Here is a 23,443-nt window from a genome sequence, read left to right as displayed (position 1 = left end):
CGTAGATCGACCGGTAAATTGAGAGCTTTGCCTTCCGGCTCAGCTCCTTCTTCACCACAACGGATCGATACAGCGTCCGCATTACTGAAGACGCCGCACCGATCCGCCTGTCGATCTCACCATCCACTCTTCCCTCACTCGTGAACAAGACTCCGAGGTACTTGAACTCCTCCACTTGGGGCAAGATCTCCTCCCCAACCCGGAGATGGCACTCCACCCTTTTCCGGGCGAGAACCATGGACTCGGACTTGGAGGTGCTGATTCTCATCCCAGTCGCTTCACACTCAGCTGCGAACCGATCCAGTGAGAGCTGAAGATCCTGGACAGATGAAGCCATCAGGACCACATCATCTGCAAAAAGCAGGGATTTGTATATTAAACCAAAAAAATTTTTTTTTTCTCCATGTTTTTCAATTTTCACACATCTCTGAAAGAGGTCCAGGGAGCCACTAGGGCGGCGCTAAAGAGCCGCATGCGGCTCTAGAGCCGCGGGTTGCTGACCCCCGAACTAGCCAAACAGACGCAGGCTAGCAGCAAAGCGATGACTCTGCTTTTTTTTTTATGGCTGAGCACTTTGACTTCTAGAAGCCCAAAGGCGGCATTTGGAGAGCATTATTCCCAACTTAGCACCTCTGAGTCACGATGGGTGAGAGAGCCACCCAAGGAGGGGCGGAGAAGAGGGGAGGCGGCGCCGAAGTTGTCCGGCGAAGCGCACCGCCGACTCCTCACCCTCTCCTCCGCCGTGCGTAAAGCTAAATGCTGCCGTCATCTGCAGCGGACATCCGACAAGACTTCTCACATAATCGTCATCACATTGTTGTTGTTTTTTTCTTTCACCCCCCGGAGGACCGTGCCCGGGAGCCGATGCATCCATGAGTCTTAGCGGGGAACCGAGCATCGTCCTCCTGCTGGCGCTCCTGCTCGCAGCGCAAGGTAAGCCCTGGAAGAAAGAAAAAAAAAGTAGCATTTTTACACGCTTTGACGTCACTTTTATATCATCTTTGAACACTTTAAGCTATGAATGAAGTCAGTTTTGACTTGCACTACCTAATAAAAGCAGCGAGTTATTGTAAATGTGCATTAGTTCACTCTTTCTGTTCTCTAAATCAGTGTTTTTCAACCTTTTTTGAGCCAAGGCACATTTTTTGCGTTGAAAAAATGCGGAGGCACACCACCAGCAGAAATCATTAAAAAACGAAACTCAGTTGACAATAAAAAGTCGTTGTCGCAATTGTTGGATATGACTTTAAAGCATAACCAAGCATGCGTCACTATAGCTCTTGTCTCAAAGTAGGTGTACTGTCACCACCTGTCACATCACACCCTGACTTATTTTGTATTTTTTGCTGTTTTCCTGTGTGTAGTGTTTTACTTCTTGTCTTGCGCTCCTATTTCGGTGGCTTTTTCTCTTTTTTCGGTATTCGCAGTTTCATGTCTTCCTTTGAGTGATATTTCCCGCATCTACTTTGTTTTAGCAATCAAGAATATTTCAGTTGTTTTTATCCTTCTTTGTGGGGACATTGTTGATGGTCATGTCATGTTTGGATGTACATTGTGGACGCCGTCTTTGCTCCACAGTAAGTCTTTGCTGTCGTCCAGCATTCTGTTTTTGTTGACTTTGTAGCCAGTTCAGTTTTAGTATCGTTCTGCATAGCCTTCCCTAAGCTTCAATGCCTTTTCTTAGGGGCACTCACCTTTTGTTTATTTTTTGTTTAAGCATTAGACACCTTTTTACCTGCACCCTGCACCCTCATGTTCGGATGTACATTGTGGACGCCGTCTTTGCTCCACAGTAAGTCTTTGCTGTCGTCCAGCATTCTGTTTTTGTTGACTTTGTAGCCAGTTCAGTTTTAGTTTCGTTCTGCATAGCCATCCCTAAGCTTCAATGCCTTTTCTTAGGGGCACTCACCTTTTGTTTATTTTTGGTTTAAGCATTAGACACCTTTTTACCTGCACCCATAACCGAGCATGCATCACAATGCATCACTATAGCTCTTGTCTCAAAGTAGGTGTACTGTCACCACCTGTCACATCACACCCTGACTTATTTGGACTTTTTTGCTGTTTTCTTGTGTAGTGTTTTACTTCTTGTCTTGCGCTCCTATTTTGGTGGCTTTTTCTCTTTTTTTTTGGTATTTTCCTGTAGCAGTTTCATGTCTTCCTTTGAGCAATATTTCCCGCATCTACTTTGTTTTAGCAATCAAGAGTATGTCAGTTGTTTTTATCCTTCTTTGTGGGGACATTGTTGATTGTCATGTCATGTTCGGATGTACATTGTGGACGCCATCTTTGCTCCACAGTAAGTCTTTGCTGTCTTCCAGCATTCTGTTTTTGTTGACTTTGTAGCCAGTTCAGTTTTAGTTTCGTTCTGCATAGCCATCCCTAAGCTTCAATGCCTTTTCTTAGGGGCACTCACCTTTTGTTAATTTTTGGTTTAAGCATTAGACACCTTTTTACCTGCACACTACCTCCTGCTGTTTCCAACATCTACAAAGCAATTAGCTACCTGCTGCCATCTACTGATATGGAAGAGTATTACACGGTTACTCTGCCGAGCTCTAGACAGCACCAACACTCAACAACAACACATCGTTTGCAGACTATAATTATCCATCCATCCATCCATTTTCTACCGCTTATTCCTTTCGAGGTCGCGGGGGGCGCTGGAGCCTATCTCAGCTCAGGTGGGCAACACGGTGGGAGAGGGGTTAGTGCGTCTTCAATCCCGGCCTCGGGATCTTTCTGTGTGGAGTTTGCATGTTCTCCCCGTGACTGCGTGGGTTCCCTCCGGGTACTCCGGCTTCCTCCCACCTCCAAAGACATGCACCTGGGGATAGGTTGATTGGCAACACTAAAATGGTCCCTAGTGTGTGAATGTTGTCTGTCTATCTGTGTTGGCCCTGTGATGAGGTGGCGACTTGTCCAGGGTGTACCCCGCCTTCCGCCCGATTGTAGCTGAGATAGACTATAATTACTGGTTTGCAAAAAATATTTTTAACCCAAATAGGTGTAATTAGATAATCTCCCACGGCACGCCAGACGGTATCTCACGGCACACAATGCTCTAAATCAGTGTTTTTCAACCTATTTTGAGGCAAGGCACATTTTTTAAACAAAAAAATCCGGAGGCACACCACCAGCAGAAAACATCAAAAAATGAAACTCCACCATCGTCATGCCTTATTTTGAGTTTGTTGGTGTTTTCCTGTGTGTAGTGCTTTAGTTCTTGTCTTGCGCTGTTATTTTGGTGGCCCTTCCTGTTTTGTTGGTGTTTTCCTGTGGCAGTTTCATGGATATTCCACGCACTGGCTTTGTGTTAGCAAGCGAGGCTATTTACGTTGTCGCTGTCCTTATTTGTGTGGACATTGTTGATTGTCGTGTCATGTACGATTGTTCTTTGTGGACGCCGTTAGTTTTTGCTGTCATCCAGCATTCAGTTTTTCTTTCGTCTTGCATAGCCATTGCCTTTTCCTTTCCCTTTTGTTCATTTTTGGTTCAAGCATTATATACCTTTTTACCTGCATGCTGCCCCGCTGTGGTCTGCATATTGGGATAACAACAAACCATTCTCGTCTCACCCGACACATTCCGACTTTTACAAAGCAATTACCGTATTTTTCGGAGTATAAGTCGCTCCGGAGTATAAGTCGCACCGGCCGAAAATGCATAATAAAGAAGGGAAAAAACATTTATAAGTCGCACTGGAGTATAAGGCGCATTTTTGGGGGAAATGTATTTGATAAAAGCCAACACCAAGAATAGACATTTGAAAGGCAATTTAAAATAAATCAAGAATAGTGAACAACAGGCTGAATAAGTGTACGTTATATGAGGCATAAATAACCAACTGGTATGTTAACGTAACATATTATGGTAAGAGTCATTCAAATAACTATAACATATAGAACATGCTATACGTTTACCAAACAATCTGTCACTCCTAATCGCTAAATCACATGAAATCTTATACGTCTAGTCCAGGGGTCGGCAACCTTTACCAGTCAAAGAGCCATTTTGACCAGTTTCGCAAATTATAGAAAACAATGGGAGCTGCAAAAATTTTTTGAGATTTTAAATGAAATAACACTGCATACAAAGTTTTATTTTTGCTTTGTGCTATGTATAAACCAGGGGTCTCAGACACGCTGCCCACACCTTTATATGGAATTTGAAAGCTGGTGCGGCACGCGGGTTTTAAATGAATGGCGCTTGTCAGCGTCATGCGTGCCGTGATGGTACAGCATATAGCACCCACTACAACCAGCGTGCCTGATCAGCCCCACCTTGTCTGGGGCTTCCGCTTGCTCACGTAGGTGACAGCAAGGCATACTTGGTCAACAACCACACAGGTTACACTGACGGTGGCAGTATAAAAAAAACTATAACACTCTTACTAATAATGCGCCACATTGTGAACCCACACCAAACAAGAATGACAAACACATTTCGGGAGAACATCTGCACCTTAACACAACATAAACACAACAGGACAAATACCCAGAATCCCATGCAGCCCTAACTCTTCCGGGATACATTATACACCCCCGCTACCAAACCCCGCCCACCTCAACCGACGCACAGAGGGAGGGGGGGGGGGGGGGGGGGTGATGTGTGAGGGAGCAGGGTTGGGGTGGGGGCGGGGTTTGGTGGTAGCAGGGGTGTATAATGTAGCCCGGAAGAGTCAGGGCTGCATGGGATTCTGGGTGTTTGTTCTGTTGTGTTTATGTTGTGTTAAGGTGCAGATGTTCTCCCGAAATGTGTTTGTCATTCTTGTTTGGTTTTGGTTCAAAGTGTGGCGCATTATTAGTAAGAGTGTTAAAGTTGTTTTATAAGGTCACCGTCAGTGTAACCTGTGTGGCTGTTGACAAAGTATGCCTTGCTGTCACGTACGTGCGCAAGCAGAAGATGTATATTGTATAACAAGTGTTGGGCTGGCACGCTGTTAATACAGATTGTAGAGAGCGCCAAATGTTGAACCATCATGGCACACCCTTATTATAGCTGTAAGGGTGAAAATCGGTGAATAATAATCCCAGGAGTTTTCTGCGAGAGGCACTGAAATCCGGAAGTCTCACGGGAAAATTGGGGGGTTCAGCAAGTAAGCTGCTGAGCCGCATCAGAGTGATCAAAGAGCCGCATGCGGCTCCGGAGCCGCGGGTTGCCGACCCCTGGACTAGTCTCTTACGTGAATGAGCTAAATAATATTATTTGATATTTTACGCTAATGTGTTCATCATTTCACACATAAGTCGCTCCTGAGTATAAGTCGCACCCCCGGCCAAACTATGAAAAAAACTGCCACTTACAGTCCGAAAAATACGGTAACTACTGCGACTTATGTGTGAAATTATTAACACCTTAGCGTAAAATATCAAATAATATTATTTATCTCATTCATGAAAGAGACTAGACGTATAAGATTTCATGGGATTTAGCGATTAGGAGTGACAGATTGTTTGGTAAACGTATAGCATGTTCTATATGTTATAGTTATTTGAATGACTCTTACCATAATATGTTACGTTAACATACCAGTTGCTTATTTATGCCTCATATAACGTACACTTATTCAGCCTGTTGTTCACTATTCTTGATTTATTTTAAATTGCCTTTCAAATGTCTATTCTTGGTGCTGGCTTTTATCAAATAAATTTCCCCCAAAAATGCGCCTTATACTCCAGTGCGACTTATATATGTTTTTTTTCCCTTCTTTATTATGCATTTTCGGCCGGTGCGACTTATACTCCGAAAAATACGGTACCTGCTGCCACCTACTGACATGGAGTATTACGTGGTTACCCTGCCGAGTTCTACACGGCACAGACACTCAACAACGGCACGTTATTTGCGGATTATAATTACTTGTTTGCAAAAAAATGTTTTTAACCCAATTAGGTGAAACTACATAATCTCCCTCGGCACACCAGACTGTATCTCTCTCAGTGGTTGAAAAACACTGCTCTAAATGATAAACATATTTGATGACAGGAATGAATAAACATAACTGTTGCAATTTAATAGAAATCAACACCATAGTTTATCATTGTGGCTACATAAGGCAACCAAAATATTGTGGACTTCTCTACATTCACACTGATCTCATTAAATGTCCCTTATGAGTACATATAAATATATATATACAGTATATATCCATACCTCAGCCCCCTGGGGCGACTGATGCTTACTGTACGTACTGTACAAACCCACAGCTGATCATGTTGCCATTTGCAGGGATGTGTGCACATGCATAGGTCACAGGTCATTGTTTGGCAGCGTAAAGAAGAAGTCAATGTAATTGTTTTGCTTCTAGCAAATACTCGGTGGCACTTAATGAGTTTTTTGTGTGTGTTTTCCCGGCAGTTTGTGGTGTTTAATGACAGCGGGATTATTATTCTGGAAGGTGATCAGGGGTGTGTTGATACAACTCTTCATGCTTGCCAACCCTCCCGGATTTTCCGGGAGACTCCCGAAATTCAGCGCCTCTCCCGAAAACCTCCCGGGACAAATTTTCTCCCGAAAAACTCCCGAAATTCAGGCCGAGCTGGAGGCCACGCCCCCTCCAGCTCCATGCGGACCTGAGTGACGTGTTGACAGCCTGTTCACACGTCCGCTTTCCTACAATTTAAACAGCTAATGATGGAGGGCGAGTTCTTGGTTTCTTATGTGGGTTTATTGTTAGGCAGTTTCATTAACGTCCTCCCAGCGCGGTAACAACACACAACAACAGCAGTCAAATTTTCGTCTACCGTAAAGCAGTTCGTCTGCCGTAAACAGCAATGTTGTGACACTTTTAAACAGGACAATACTGCCATCTACTGTACATGCATATGTGACCCACCCATAGTGTGTCACATTTTTGTGTTGATTTATTTATTTTATTTTGTGGTTTGAATTCGTTTTTGGAGCTGTCATTACACATTTATCAGTATTCACATTGGTCAGTAGGGGGCAGTAGGGTGTTTCTTCCCAATTGAATGCTATCACCTGCAGACCGGAAGTGTCTTGTCATTCTGATGAGCGCGACCAGTCTGTGAACAATTGAAACGTCCTGTGTGCTTTTTCCTCCTGTATAACAGGTTAGTTTTGGTGAATCAACTCACTGAATAATATCCATGTGATCTTTATAAGTGTAATGTACACATTCTGATGGTGGAGCCTAACTCTAAAGTGTTTGTGAGTTGTAGTTTGTATTTGTGAATGAATCCAGTGCACAGCTGCAGTAATCAATACAAAAAGGCGACGTGAGTGCGCAATGTTTATATAGGAACTTCTGATCCTAATTCAGACTCCCAAATTAGAGCTCCCGTTTTCTTATTGATTTTATAATGTATATTTGTATAATGTGTGTGTTCTGAAATAGTGACAGAGAATAGAACAAGGATGGACAATTCAACCCTTAACTCAACAATGAGTAGATGAGTGTTATGTGTGTGTATATGTGTAAATAAATGAACACTGAAATTCAAGTATTTCTTTTATTTATTTATATATATATATATATATATATATATATATATATATATATATATATATATATATATATATGTATGTATGTATGTATGTATGTATGTATGTATGTATGTATGTATGTATGTATGTATGTATGTATGTATGTATGTATATATATATATATATATATATATATATATATATATCTATGTATATATATATATATATCATCGACATCATCTGGTACAACCCCCCATACAGCAAAAACGTCTCAACTAACATTGGACACAAATTCCTCAATCTGATTGACAAACACTTTCCCAAAGACAACACCCTAAGAAAAGTATTCAACAAGAACAACATTAAATTGAGCTACAGCTGTATGAACAATATACGACAAATCATCTCAAACCACAACAAAACAATTGCAAATGAGCCGTCGGCCCCCGGACAGAGCGACTCCAAAACCAACAAAGGCTGTAACTGTCGAAAGAAACCTGATTGCCCTCTCAACGGGGGGTGCTTACAAACATCAGTTGTCTACCAATCTAAGGTAATACGCAAGGACATTAACACATCCGACACATATGTAGGATTAACCGAGGGAGAATTCAAAACCAGATGGAACAATCACAAGGCTTCTTTCAGGAACCAAAACCTGCGGAATACCACAGAACTCAGCAAACACATTTGGGACCTCAAAGACAATAATGTTGAATATTCAATAACATGGCAAATTCTTGCATCCAGCACACCTTACAATAGTGGTAATAAAAGATGCAACCTATGCTTGAAAGAGAAACTGTTTATTATTTACCGTCCAGACCTGTCATCCCTCAACAAGCGCAGCGAAATTGTATCAGCATGCCGCCACAGACGGAAACACCTCCTAGGTAACACATGAGCCAATCACCACGCCCCTACGCCAGCCTGTACCCACCCACTCTGTGCCCTATATAAACCATGGTATGTGAATGCTCCCATTAAAATCTCCTGATGATTGAGGGTACCCCCCCTCATGAAACAGGCCTGTAGAGATGAAATAGTCTTGTGATTTTTTTCCCACACATACATATATATATATATATATATATATATATATATATATATGTATATGTAATAAAAAAAATATATAGCTAGAATTCACTGAAAGTCAAGTATTTCTTATATATATCTTAACCACGCCTCCCGCCTCACCCCCGACCACGCCCCCCACCCCCTGAAATCGGAGGTCTCAAGGTTGGCAAGTATGCAACTCTTTCTCTTCCGACACAATACCAGTATTGGCCGACACTTTTAAAAAATCCCATACAATATCAGCGTGAATCATAGCACATGCTTGCATTATTTTGGAGAGTGGAATGTTAGAAAAGGCTTGATCAAGTGAAATTACTCCACGGTGGTCGGTATGAAAAACACAAACCTTACGACAGATTCATGCTTATGAAGTGGAGTGATCATTTGTGTTTGGCGACCCCTAGTGGTCACAATAATTCATTAAATTAAGCGCACGATGCAGTAAATTGAATGATGCAAACACGCTTGTTACTGGATGCTTTCTAATCTACTCCTGTCTTGGATACTTTGTAACTGTAAGTAATATGCAGCTATAATTATTTGATACTTGTTTATATTTAAAAAATTCTTGTTTTAAACTGCAATATTGTTCAATTAAGGACACTTATTACATATGTCGAGCTCGTGTGCTAGGGTGTGCTCAGCTGTTGTGTAGCTGTTAGCTCCTGGTAGCCTACAGCCTACTATGTTTACCTTTTGTAAATGACTTAATGACAACTAAAATACAAAGAAAAACCAAACGTGTGTGCTTATTAGAGGACATTTAACTAATAATTTGCCATCCATCTTTGGACAAGTAAATAAGCTGCAGGACTGCTTGTATCGGAGTTTATATTCCCAATATGTGGGCTTTGTACCGAGGATGTCGTTGTGGCTTGTGCAGCCCTTTGAGACACTTGTGATTTAGGGCTATATAAATAAAGATTGATTGATTGATTGATTGATTGAATTTTACATGCAAACTGATATCATCTGATACTTGTTTTGTTGCCATATATGATATCAATATCGGATTGGGACAACCCTATTTTAAACATCACCTACCCTGCAGAAACTGAATGTGATGAGAGGCTGCATCACCGCATATCACAGCAATCCCTTCATACTGTAAATATAGCAAGTACACCATGACCATCATTTGGTTTCTGTCCATTGTTTGGCTTCGGGATTTATGCTCTAACACAGTGATGCCCGTGACTTTCAATCCCTCAGGCGGTACTGCATCAAAAATCGACATCAGTGTGTAAAGGATATCACCACATGGGCTCAGGAACACCTCAGAATACCACAGGTAATTGGGAACAGGTGGGTGCCATGATTGGGTATAAAAGCAGCTTTCATGAAATGCTCAGTCATTCACAAACAAGGATGGGGCGAGGGTCACCACTTGTGAACAAATGCTTAAGGAAATTGTCGAACAGTTTAAGAACAACATTTCTCAACGAGCTATTGCAAGGAATTTAGGGACTTCACCATCTACATTCTGTAATATCAACAAAAGGTTCAGAGAATCTGGAGAAATCACTGCAAGGCCGAAAACTAACACTGAATGCCCGTGACTTTCAATCCCTCAGGGGGTACTGCATCAAAAACCGACATCAGTGTGTAAAGGATATCACCACATGGGCTCAGGAACACCTCAGAAAACACTGTGAGTAACTACAGTTTGTCGCTAAATCAGTAAGTGCAAGTTAAAACTCTACTATGCAAAGCAAAAGCCATTTACATTGGCTGAGGGGACGTTTACAGCAATGCTCAGGTAGCAGAAAAGGTGCGCTTGATTTGCTCACCATAACATAATACAGGAAATCTGCTTCATTGGAGCGTTTTGTTTTTTTAAACGCTGACTAGCGCTGTAATCAGATTTATCGGTGTGATATCATAATTCCTCATATCGGCCCAATAAATATCAGTCCAATGTTTTTTGTGCACCCATAAATTGATTGTTACTATTATAATGATTAATTCAAAGTAGGGGTGTAACGGTACGTGTATTTGTATTGAACCGTTTCGGTACGGGGGTTTCGGTTCGGTTCAGAGGTGTACTGAACGAGTACACATGCTAGCAGCGACAGAGCTAGGACAACATGTAAAATCCAGAGCTGGAAGAGCCTCCTGTCTCGTTAAGATCTCCCGTTTGGGAACACTTTGGCTGCACGATACAACAATGGAGGACGGAGGTTTGCCGACATTGTTTAGCAGCAGCTTCTGACAACACGTCAAACATGTGTTGCACCTTTCCTGCTTCCGGCTCCCAGACCGTAGTCGAGGAGCGCAGGGGAGACACTCCTCCAGGGCCGATGTATTCTCGGGGGCAACACCCTTCACTCTCCACAGCTCCGGACTCCAGGGTAAATGACGAGTCCGGCGATTAGTTGCAAATGGTGGCTTTATTGAGGTCTTGCACACAGCCAATCCAACAAAACACTAGCCACTCCCCTCACTCACCTACCGCTCCCTCACCTCGCTCGCCCACACACTCACCTCACATGCTGTCACATATTAAAGGGCCACACACACACATATGCCATACTTGCCAACCCTCCCGGATTTTCCGGGAGACTCCCGAAATTCAGCGCCTCTCCCGAAAACCTCCCGGGACAAATTTTCTCCCGAAAATCTCCCGAAATTCAGGCGGCGCTGGAGGCCACGCCCCCTCCAGCTCCGTGCGGACCTGAGTGACGTGTCAAAGCGGCCAGCCTGTTCTCACATCCGCTTTCCCACAATATAAACAGCGTGCCTGCCCAATCACGTTATAACTGTAGAATGATCGAGCGCGAGTTCTTGGTTTCTTATGTGGGTTTATTGTTAGGCAGTTTCATTAACGTCCTCCTAGCGCGGTAACAACACTCAACAACAGCAGTCATTTTTTTGTCTACCGTAAAGCAGTTTGTCTGCCGTAAACATCAATGTTGTGACACTCTTAAACAGGACAATACTGCCATCTACTGTACATGCATATGTGACAATAACACCTACGGCTTTTAGAGAGTGCAGTGCACAACTGCTATACTATATATATATATATATATATATTTAATAAAATAAATATATATATATATATATATATATAGCTAGAATTCACTTAAAGTCAAGTATTTCATATCAGTGTTTCCCACACATTCATTTATTTGTGGCGGCCCGCCACGAAAGAATTACGTCCGCCACAAATGGATTTTTCGGCTTTTGACTCGCTCGACCGCTCATAAAAGCAATGGGACTGTCTGTGAATGTTGCTTGTAGTTACAACTCCGGTGCAGTAGGTGGCGGTAGCCTACTATGCATTGTAACTCCGCCAATAGCACGTAATTCACCTGGTGGGCCAGAAGAAGACGAAGAAGACGACAATGACAAAGTAAAAGAAGAACGGACCGACGGGATCAAAATACGAGGGTAATATAAGTTATAGGTAGATAGGTTATAGCTGCATCGCTCGCGGCTCGTCATATATTTAACGTTAATCCGCGATTTCACCGAGCGTTTCACTGACGGTGAGCAGCCTGACGCTGCTTCATTAACACCGCCGCTGTTTGACTCTGGGTCCGGGGAAGACGCACGTAATAACAGTCACGTGATACCATACCGACGAGCTAACGTGTCCAGGTTATAACCCTGTTGTCAATAAACACACATGGACTGAAGCTAAATTGTCCACTGTCCACTGCAGCATGTGAATGCAATGAAAAGAATAAAATCTGAGCCAACCAGCTGTTAAAATGTTGTCCAGGTTAATGTTTTGGCCATTAAAGGCCCTTCATTTCAAGATTTCAACTGTGATCGGGCTTTAAACAGGTGGCTGACCTGTTCAGATGGGTGTAACTGCTACTGGTCAAATAATGTGAAATAGCATTTAATTTTACATGTATGCAATGCCATTTAAATGTAATTATAGATAATAATAATAATAAATAGTGTGTAGTGTTGTAAATAGTCAACGGGAAGGATTTTAGTAAGATATAAGCCATGAGCACTACACAGCCAGAAAAAAACCTAGGCAGGACAAGTAAAAATATTGGGGCAAGTAGATTTGAGAAGTCGGGCAAGTAGAAAAAAACCTTAACGTTGAACCCTGCATGTGTTGAGTTGCTGCCGCATAAGGTTAGACGGCACTGTACATAGAGCGGTTCTGCTCGTTAGTAATAAATTCTAATGTTGGATGTTCACTCCTTCACACAGATGAGTATAGAAAAATATTTTCAACGGCCGAAAAGGGCTCGACTTGGAGAGGAGGTAGGCCTACAGTCCGGACCACAGGTGCGACCTGTTCAGCAGCAGCAGGAGGAGGAGGAGGAGGAGGAGGTTGACTGACTGTGGCAGGACACCTCTGCCTCTGTTTCACTTCATGTTGCTGGTAAATAATATGGTTGTAGTAGTAGGCTAAAGTTAAATTATTTAGTATTCACTAATTAAAGGGGCAGAGCTTTAAGAGACATTTTAGCTTTTATATTTTATAAGATATATTTTTTGTAAGAACCACAATTAATAAATATATTTCAGTGAATCACTAATTGTTCAAATCTGTATATAAATATGTACATAAAATGTTGTAATTATATTCCAACTCCGCGTTCTTCTTGGTCATCGCCGCTGCCGCCGCCGCCACCCCCCAACCACACCACCACAAATAGATATATATATATATATATATATATATATATATATATATATATATATATATATATATATATATATATATGTATATGAAATACTTGACTTGCTGAATTCTAGCTGTAAATATACTCCTCCCCTCTTAACCACGCCCCCACCCCCGCCACACCCCCGACCACGCCCCCCACCTCCCGAAATCGGAGGTCTCAAGGTTGGCAAGTATGACATATGCTACTCTCATAACACATGCTAACCCATTTGAAGCGTCACCACCGCATTCAAGCAGCCTCTCCTCGGCGAGTCAGGCAGGGCTAAAGCAATAACAAATGTTTTTATAGCAGCAGATTTAAGACCATATTGCATTAAAAACTAGATTTTGACCCACTTCTATGGTGGAAGAACAATGAGCCCATATATCCTCTTACTGCCAAGTTAGCCAGGCTGGGGGGGGGAAGTTAATTTGAGGCTGAGTTGACTTGAAACTGTTTAATGTTGCACTTTTTATATGTAGAAGAAAAGTTTTGTCATTTTATTTAATCTGAGCAACAACTTGAGGCAGTTTAATGTTGATTAAACAAGTTGCAAAACGTATTGGGGTGTTACCATTTAGTGGTCAATTGTACGGAATATGTACTGTACTGTGCAATCTACTAATAAAAGTCTCAATCAATCAATCAAAAAAAGCACTTTATACGTAGAAAGGTTTTGTTAAGAAACCATTCTGAGCCTTATCTTATTTAGTTTTTATTTTGTATATGTTGACCACATGGACCCTGGCAATGGACCCTGTGTGTATATGTATGTTATGCCATTGTTTACACATTTGGTAAATAAATAACCAAAAAATTTATATATAATATATTGTGCGTATTTATTTAAGTTGTTTTAAAAAAAAACTTGGTTAAAAGATTTGTGTTTGTATAAGGTTTTTTTTGAGCAGATTCAACAATACCGTGATAATAATAACTGTGATCATTTAGGTCACAATAACCGCAATATGAAATCGACCCATTTTAGTGAAAAGGTTTATGATTGCTATTGCCGATTAACACATTTTATTGCTGCTTATGTACAGCAAATCCTTCTAGCTGACAGTGGATTTATTTTTAGTACCCTGGCTAAAGAGTGGCTCGTAGCTAATTATGTGAGCTGCTCCTCTAAGCTTATAATAATCACCTATATTACGGCAAATAAACTGCATTTCTTTGTATCCTCAGTATCGTCATCAAGTATCATTATCAAGTAGCAGTGGAGGACGAGGCTGAGCATATCACACGCAGAGTAAGACACTAGGGACTGTTTTAAATATGATGTTGATATTGTTCAACTGTCAAAAGCACTCACCATAAATACATATAAAAATGTAAAGTTAATATATCCAATCCACTTTATTTATATAGCACATTTAAACAACAACAATGTTTCCAAACTGCTGCACAAAAATATTAAAAACAAGATTCCAATGACTGAATAAAAACAAATTAAATAAATAGAAAAACAATATAAAAATAAATATGATTAAAAACTATTTTAAAGGGTAATACCAATTAAAACAATAAAATCGGCATATAAAGTGGTGGTAAAAAGTGTACATTCACTTGTAAAGAACATCATGTCATGGCTGTCTTGACTTTACAATCATTTCTACAACTCTTATTTTGTTGTGATGTAGTGATTGGAGCACATACTTGTTGGCCACAAAAAACATTCATGAGGTTTGCTTCTTTTATGAATTTATTATGGCTCTACTGAAAATGTGAGGGTCAAAAGTATACATACAGCAATGTTAATATTTGCTTACATGTCCCTTGGCAAGTTTACCTGCAATAAGACGCTTTTGGTAGCCACCCACAAGCTTCTGCTTGACCACTTGACCACTAAATTGGTGCAGTTCAGCTAAATGTGTTGGACTTGTTTCTTCAGCATTGTCCTCACGTTTAAGTCAGGACTTTGGTAAGGCCATTCTAAAACCTTCATTCTACCTTTGATTTAGCCATTCCTTTACCACTTTTGACATGTGTTTGGGGTCATTGTCCTGTTGGAACACCCAACTGCGCCCAAGACCCAACCTCCGGGCTGATGATTTTAGCTTGTCCTGAAGAATTTGGAGGTAATCCTCCTTTTTCATTGTCCAATTTAAAGCAGCAGTTCCATTGGCAGCAAAACAGGCCCAGAGCATAATACTATCACCACCATGCTTGACGGTAGGCATGGTGTTCCTGGGATGAAAAGCCTCACCCTTTCTCCTCCAAACTTATTGCTGGGTATTGTGGCCAAACAGCTCCATTTTTGTTTCATCTGACATCACATGGACAAAGATAAGACCTTCTGGAGGAAAGTTCTGTGGTCAGATGAAACACAAATAGAGCTGTTTGGCCACAATACCCAGCAATATGTTTGGAGGAGAAAAGGTGAGGTCTTTAATCCCAGGAACACCACCCTTACCGTCAAGCATGGTGGCGGTAGTATTATGCTCTGGGCCTGTTTTGCTGCCAATGGAACTGCTGCTTTACAGAGAGTAAATGGGACAATGAAAAAGGAGGATGACCTCCAAATTCTTCAGAACAAGCTAAAATCATCAGCCCGGAGGTTGGGTCTTGGGCGCAGTTGGGTGTTCCAACAGGGCAATGACCCCAAACAACATTTTATTTTTCACAAAAGAAGGTTTCGGTGAGTGCGCATATGAAACTGGTGGGGTTCGGTACCTCCAACAAGGTTAAGAACCACTGAATTAGATAATCTCCCACGGCACACCAGACTGTATCTCACGGCCCACCAGTGTGCCGTGGCACAGTGGTTGAAAAACACTGCTATAGACGACCCTCTCCGCCGTTTCATCGAGCAAACTGCGGTGTGGGGGTGAGAAAGACATTCTGCTGTTCAGCTGATTTGAATCGTTAAATCCTAAACCTTAAGACACCAGCACTCATCTTAGAAATGTGCTGATGAGCGCCTCAAAGGACCCTACAGGTACGGGCTGACTCTCTTCTTTTCAATGTCACGAGTCCAAATATTATAGAAGAAGAGTGGGATTATTCCATGGACAACTTGCAGGTTCAGCATTTCCAGGCGGTGACAAATCACGTGAAGAAGACAATACCTTCTTTAGACAGTCCATGTGTGTGTTCTCCAGGCTGTTATCTGCACACACACAGACCGGTCCAGACTGATCACAGCCAAGGAGGCTTGGATGAGAGGAGAGGAGGACAGGTCACTTGTGTTCTTCCATGTTTGATCCCAAGTAGCTGAGACCAGGGAGGACTCCCAGCAGATGTCCTCCTCAGGGAGAACACTTATCACACCGATCATTGTCTTGTTCCTTGTCGTTTCTCACAACGTGAGCCAGAGCAAGGCAGCCAGCTGTGTCAAGTTTGGAAGGGAACCGGCGTGCACGCGTCAGGTTCAAGGCAGAGTGATTCAACGTCTTGCGCGCCGTGACTCAAGTGCGACGACGCGGTGCACTTAGCGCCGCTCCCAAGGGTGGCGGAGGTGGGTGCGTGGAAACGTTGGCGTCATGTTTATTCCTGCACTCAGGGCTTTGGAAGTTTAAAAATATTTGCACATAAGGCAGCGGAGGTACGTAGTCTTATCTCTCTGCTGCGTCTCCTGGGAATAAGCTGTGGTGTGTTGGAAGCTGGATCTAACACCACAGGAGTTTAGTAGGAGCAGCAACAGATGCATTCGTCATACCCCTGGGCGATATGGCCTAAAAATACCAATTTGATCCAGGATTTTTTTTCTCTCTAGCCATTGAATACAAATGACAGAGATCGTTCAAAACAAGTTTTCTAGCCTAACGTTTACGAGTTAAATAAATAATCTCTGTGATTAACACATGGTTTCATATCATTTGACAAGGTTGTAAAGTGTAAGTAGGTTATAAATTAATATTGAATACAATTAAAATATGTGTTATTTTTGAGTAGGGGCCCCAAGTCCCTCTGTAGTGGGCCCCAAAGTCAGAAAGGTTAAGAACCCCTGGTCTAATAGTGTTCCAAAAAAACTGGAAAGTCAGAAAATTAACAGCAAAAAACATTAAGATTTCTGTCAAATTCAATCAATCAATCAATCAAAGTTTACATCAGAGCAAGAAAAAACTCAACCCAATGGGACAACGAGAAACCTTGGAGGCGGCCGCAGATGTGGGGACCCCCGGGTGACCGGTGCAATGGACGTCGAGTGGATCTAGCATAATATTGTGAGAGTCCAGTCCATAGTGGATCTAAGATAATAGTGAGAGTCCAGAGTCCAGTCCATAGTGGATCTAACATAATAGTGTGAGAGTCCAGTCCATAGTGGATCTAACATAATAGTGAGAGTCCAGTCCATAGAGGATCTAACATAATAGTGAGAGAGTCCAGTCCATAGTGCATCTAACATAATAGTGAGAGTCCAGTCCATAGTGGATCTAAAATAATAGTGAGAGTCCAGTCCATAGTGGATCTAAAATAATAGTGAGAGTCCAGTCCATAGTGGATCTAAAATAATAGTGTGAGTCCAGTCCATAGTGGATCTAACATAATAGTGTGAGAGTCCAGTCCATAGTGGATCTAACATAATAGTGTGAGAGTCCAGTCCATAGTGGATCTAACATAATAGTGTGAGAGTCCAGTCCATAGTGGATCTAACATAATAGTGTGAGAGTCCAGTCCATAATGGATCTAACATAATAGTGTGAGAGTCCAGTCCATAGTGGATCTAACATAATAGTGAGAGTCCAGTCCATAGTGGATCTAACATAATAGTGTGAGAGTCCAGTCCATAGTGGATCTAACATAATAGTGTGAGAGTCCAGTCCATAGTGGATCTAACATAATAGTGAGAGTCCAGTCCATAGTGGATCTAACATAATAGTGAGAGTCCAGTCCATAGTGGATCTAAAATAATAGTGTGAGAGTCCAGTCCACAGTGGAAATATCGCTAGCCTGATTTAGCCATTCCTTTACCACTTTTGACATGCGTTTTTGGTAACACTTTAGTATGGGGAACATATTCTAAGTAACAAAGACTTAATTTAGAGTTTTTGGGACACTAGGGGAACATATTCTAAGTAACAAAGACTTAATTTAGAGTTATTTGGTTAGGGTTAGGGTTACAATAAGGCCATGCCGAATAAGGCATTAATAAGTACTTAATAATGACTAGTTAAGAGCCAATATGTTACTAATTTGCATGTTAATAAGCAACCAATCAATGGTGAATATGTTCCCCATACTAAAATGTTACCATGTTTTTTTACTGGTGCACAAAATGAAGCGTGCATGAACATCACCTTGTTCAAACAACAAAACCAACACAGTGCATAAACTCACAACAAATTACACACCTGCAAATCAGTCTGACTTCTGCTGTTGTTTTCATTTACATGATGAGTCGGGTGTGTCTTGACCTCCGCCAAACCCCTGAGCCCGACTCACTGAACCCCTAGGGTTCCATCGAACCCAGGTTAAGAACCACTGCTCTATTTTCACCTATTTGGGATAAAAATATTTTTTGCAAACCAGTAATTATAGTCTGCAAATGATGTGTTGTTGTTGAGTGTCTGTGCTGTCTAGAGCTCGGCAGAGTAACCGTGTAATACTCTTCCATATCAGTAGGTGGCAGCAGGTAGCTAATTGCTTTGGAGATGTCGGAAACAGCGGTAGGCAGTGTGCAGGTAAAAAAGTGTCTAATGCTTAAACAAAAAATAAACAAAAGGTGTGTGCCCCTAAGAAAAGGCATTGAAGCTTAGGGAAGGCTATGCAGAACGAAACTGAAAGTGAACTGGCTACAAAGTCAACAAAAACAGAATGCTGGACGACAGCAAAGACTTACTGTGGAGCAAAGATGGCGTCCACAAAGTACATCCAAACATGACATGACAATCAACAATGTCCCCACAAAGAAGGATAAAAACAACTGAAATATTCTTGATTGCTAAAACAAAGTAGATGCGGGAAATATCGCTAGCCTGATTTAGCCATTCCTTTACCACTTTCGACGTGTGTTTTTGGTAACACTTTAGTACGGGGAACATATTCTAAGTAACAAAGACTTAATTTAGAGTTTTTTGGACACTAGGGGAACATATTCTAAGTAACAAAGACTTAATTTAGAGTTATTTGGTTAGGGTTAGGGTTAGGGTTACAATAAGGCCATGCCGAATAAGGCATTAATAAGTACTTAATAATGACTAGTTAATAGCCAATATGTTACTAATTTGCATGTTAATAAGCAACTAATCAATGGTGAATATGTTCCCCATACTAAAGTGTTACCATGTTTTTTTACTGGTGCACAAAATGAAGCGTGCATGAACATCACCTTGTTCAAACAACAAAACCAACACAGTGCATAAACTCACAACAAATTACACACCTGCAAATCAGTCTGACTTCTGCTGTTGTCGTATCCGTAATACGCCGATAGGGAGAAGTTTTCATTTTCATGATGAGTCGGGTGTGTCTTGACCTCCGCCGCACCCCTGAGCCCGACTCACCGAACCCCTAGGGTTCCATGGAACCCAGGTTAAGAACCACTGCTCTAATTTCACCTATTTGGGTTAAAAATATTTTTTGCAAAGCAGTAATTATAGTCTGCAAATGATGTGTTGTTGTTGAGTGTCGGTGCTGTCTAGAGCTCGGCAGAGTAACCGTGTAATACTCTTCCATATCAGTAGGTGGCAGCAGGTAGCTAATTGCTTTGGAGATGTGGGAAACAGCGGGAGGCAGGGTGCAGGTAAAAAAGTGTCTAATGCTTAAACCAAAAATAAACAAAAGGTGAGTGCCCCTAAGAAAAGGCATTGAAGCTTAGGGAAGGCTATGCAGAACGAAACTGAAATTGAACTGGCTACAAAGTCAACAAAAACAGAATGCTGGACGACAGCAAAGACTTACTGTGGAGCAAAGACGGCGTCCACCATGTACATCCGAACATGACAATCAACAATGTCCCCACAAAGAGGGATTAAAAACAACTAAAATATTCTTGATTGCTAAAACAAAGTAGATGCGGGGAAATATCGCTCAAAGGAAGACATGAAACTGCTACAGGAAAATACCAAAAAAAGAGAAAAAGCCACCAAAATAGGAGTGCAAGACAAGAAGTAAAACAGGAAAACAGCAAAAAACTCAAAATAAGTCAGGGTGTGATGTGACAGGTGGTGACAGTACACCTACTTTGAGACAAGAGCTATAGTGATGCATGCTTGGTTATGGTTTTAAGTCATATCCAACAATTGCAAGAACGACTTTTTACTGTCAACTGAGTTTCTGCTGGTGGTGTGCCTCCGCATTTTTTCAACGCAAAAAATGTGCCTTGGCTCAAAAAAGGTTGAAAAACACTGGACTATAGCCACACTCCAGCGGGGTTTGACCCTTTATCTCTCTTTGGTGGGCCTTTTAATTAGAGTGTTAATTGTCAAGGAGAGACGTGGAGCAGGCTGCTGATTAAATAGAAGCAGAATGCAAAAGAAAGCTGTTTTTCTATGTGGGGGAAAAAGCACCAGAGAAACTGCAATGGCCTCGCGTAATTTAGAGTCGATCATAAATAGTCTTTGTGGTTTGTTGTAAAAGTTTCAGCCTCTTGCCTTTTCCCATTCTCATTGATCCAAGTGTCAATTAACAGCCGTCACACCCACTGTGAGGCACAGATGTTAACAGCACAACATGGACAACAACTGGCAGGAACACCTTTTATTTTCTCTTATTTCAGCTTTACAGATGCCATGTCTGCTGTGTGCTGTAATAACTGAGTATTTGACAAAATTATTATTATGAGTTATTTTTTTTCGATTTTGGATGTCATAAAATGGTAAGTTATGTATTTTACAGGTATTTCATCACAATTATTTTCACTTAAAATGGTTGCATTATAGTTTATGTACTGGTTGGGTTGTACGGTATATCGGTACTAGTATATATATATATATATATATATATATATATATATATATATATATATATATATATATATATATATATATATATATATATATATATATGTATGTGTATGTATGTATATATATGTGTATATATGTATGTATATATATGTGTATATATATATATATATATATGTATGCATGTATATATATATATATATATATATATGTATGTATGTATGTATATATATATATATATATATATATATATATATATATATATATATATATATATATATATATATATATACATATATACATATACAACCATCCGTTTCAATACATGCGTAATCTGTTGAATCGCTTAAGCCGCTGAAATCCAAGTCTGAATCCGAGCTAATGTCACTATACCTTGCTGTTCTATGCGCCATGTTTGTTTGTGTTTGCTTCACTGTGTGACGTCACAGGAAAATGGATGGGTGTATATAACGATGGTTAAAATCAGGCACTTTGAAGCTTTTTTTAGGGATATTGCGTGATGGGTAAAATTTTGAAAAAAAACTTCGAAAAATAAATAAGCCACTGGGAACTGATTTTTAATGGTTTTAACCCTTCTGAAATTGTGATAATGTTCCCCTTTAAATGGATGCTCACATCTGAATGCACTTAATGCACTGAGACTGGAATAAGTGAACCGCGAGGTGGCGAGGGAACACCGCTCACCTTAATTGAATCACTACAAATCAGGCCACTGTTGGGCTTACGTGCCGCTGGCTCTAGTCCAGCTTTGTTTACACTCAGCCTCTGTTGTTGGATGTGCTTGCAAAGAGATGTCTCCTTGCATCACGCCGTCGCCAAGTGTGTTTGCTCTCGTGGCAGAACCTTAATGCTCCTCTGAGTGTGATGCTAGCGAGCAGCCCTCTGGTTTCCCTTTCCCAGAAGTAATAAAGTTGTATTGAAATCTGACAAGCAATCAAGGAGAAAGCGTGTGCTACTGCACGGCTTCAGGCCCACACAGCGATCTGCTTAGCACGACTGTCGTATGATTATTGCCACTAAGACACACCACACACAGTGAATAATGACCGCAGGCTTTACCCCACTGCTGTAGATGGAATTAAACACATCACAACATGAATACACACACAGTCTGTGCTGCATTTGAGGTGGCTGGGAAGTAGGAACGTACAAGGCTCAATCTCAAAGTTTTTTAGTCAAACATAAACATACATTTTTTTCCTGAGGGAACTCTCCTGAAGGAATCAATAAAGTACTATCTATCTATCTATCTATCTATGTATCTATCTATCTATCTATCTATCTATCTATCTATCTATCTATCTATCTAAACAAAAAGCACGTGGCACATATGATGAATTAGTACTGGCTTTGTTTGAAGACTCACTATTATGTTAAATCCACTATGGACTGGACTCTCACACTATTATGTTAGATCCACTATGGACTGGACTCTCACTATTATGTTAGATCCACTATGGACTGGACTCTCACTATTATGTTAGATCCACTATGGACTGGACTCTCACTATTATGTTGGATCCACTATGGACTGGACTCTCACACTATTATGTTAGATCCACTATGGACTGGAGTCTCACACTATTATGTTAGATCCACTATGGACTGGACTCTCACTATTATGTTAGATCCACTATGGACTGGACTCACACACTATTATGTTAGATCCACTATGGACTGGACTCTCACACTATTATGTTAGATCCACTATGGACTGGACTCTCTCACTATTATGTTAGATCCACTATGGACTGGACTCTCACAATATTATGTTAGATCCACTATGGACTGGACTCTCACTTTATTATGTTAGATCCACTATGGACTGGACTCTCACAATATTATGCTAGATCCACTATGGACTGGACTCTCACACTAATATGTTAGATCCACTATGGACTGGACTCTCACATTATTATGTTAGATCCACTATGGACTGGACTCTCACTATTATGTTAGATCCACTATGGACTGGACTCTCACAATATTATGTTAGATCCACTATGAACCGGACTCTCACACTATTATGTTAGATCCACTATGGACTGGACTCTCACACTATTATGTTAGATCCACTATGGACTGGACTCTCACATTATTATGCTAGATCCACTATGGACTGGACTCCCACATTATTATGCTAGATCCACTATGGACTGGACTCCCACATTATTATGTTAGATCCACTATGGACTGGACTCTCACACTATTATGTTCGATCCACTATGGACTGGACTCTCACTATTATGTTAGATCCACTATGGACTGGACTCTCACACTATTATGTTAGATCCACTATGGACCGGACTCTCACAATATTATGTTAGATCCACTATGGACTGGACTCTCACTATTATGTTAGATCCACTATGGACTGGACTCTCACAATATTATGCTAGATCCACTCTGTCC

At 41.1% G+C, this 23,443-nt stretch overlaps 1 protein-coding gene across 2 annotated transcripts in view; it reads left to right on the top strand.

Annotated features, from left to right (window-relative positions):
* LOC133577086 (neuronal acetylcholine receptor subunit alpha-3-like) overlaps positions 1 to 23,443 on the top strand; it is a 101,505-nt gene that overhangs the window by 20,187 nt on the left and 57,875 nt on the right. Inside the window, exon 3 of one of the 2 annotated variants that reach the window (XM_061930641.2) lies at positions 847 to 933. The exons of the other annotated variant lie outside the window; for it this stretch is intronic. Within the exon in view, the coding sequence (XP_061786625.2) occupies positions 873 to 933 (61 nt within the window). The 5' untranslated portion in view covers positions 847 to 872. The remainder of the gene's footprint in view (positions 1 to 846; positions 934 to 23,443) is intronic. 2 annotated transcript variants of the gene reach the window in all.

Source organism: Nerophis lumbriciformis, linkage group LG36 (genome assembly GCF_033978685.3).
Source record: "Nerophis lumbriciformis linkage group LG36, RoL_Nlum_v2.1, whole genome shotgun sequence".
Lineage (NCBI taxonomy): Eukaryota > Metazoa > Chordata > Actinopteri > Syngnathiformes > Syngnathidae > Nerophis > Nerophis lumbriciformis.
The sequence above is the reverse complement of the archived record's forward strand: the minus strand, read 5'-3'. Positions and strand labels throughout refer to the sequence as shown.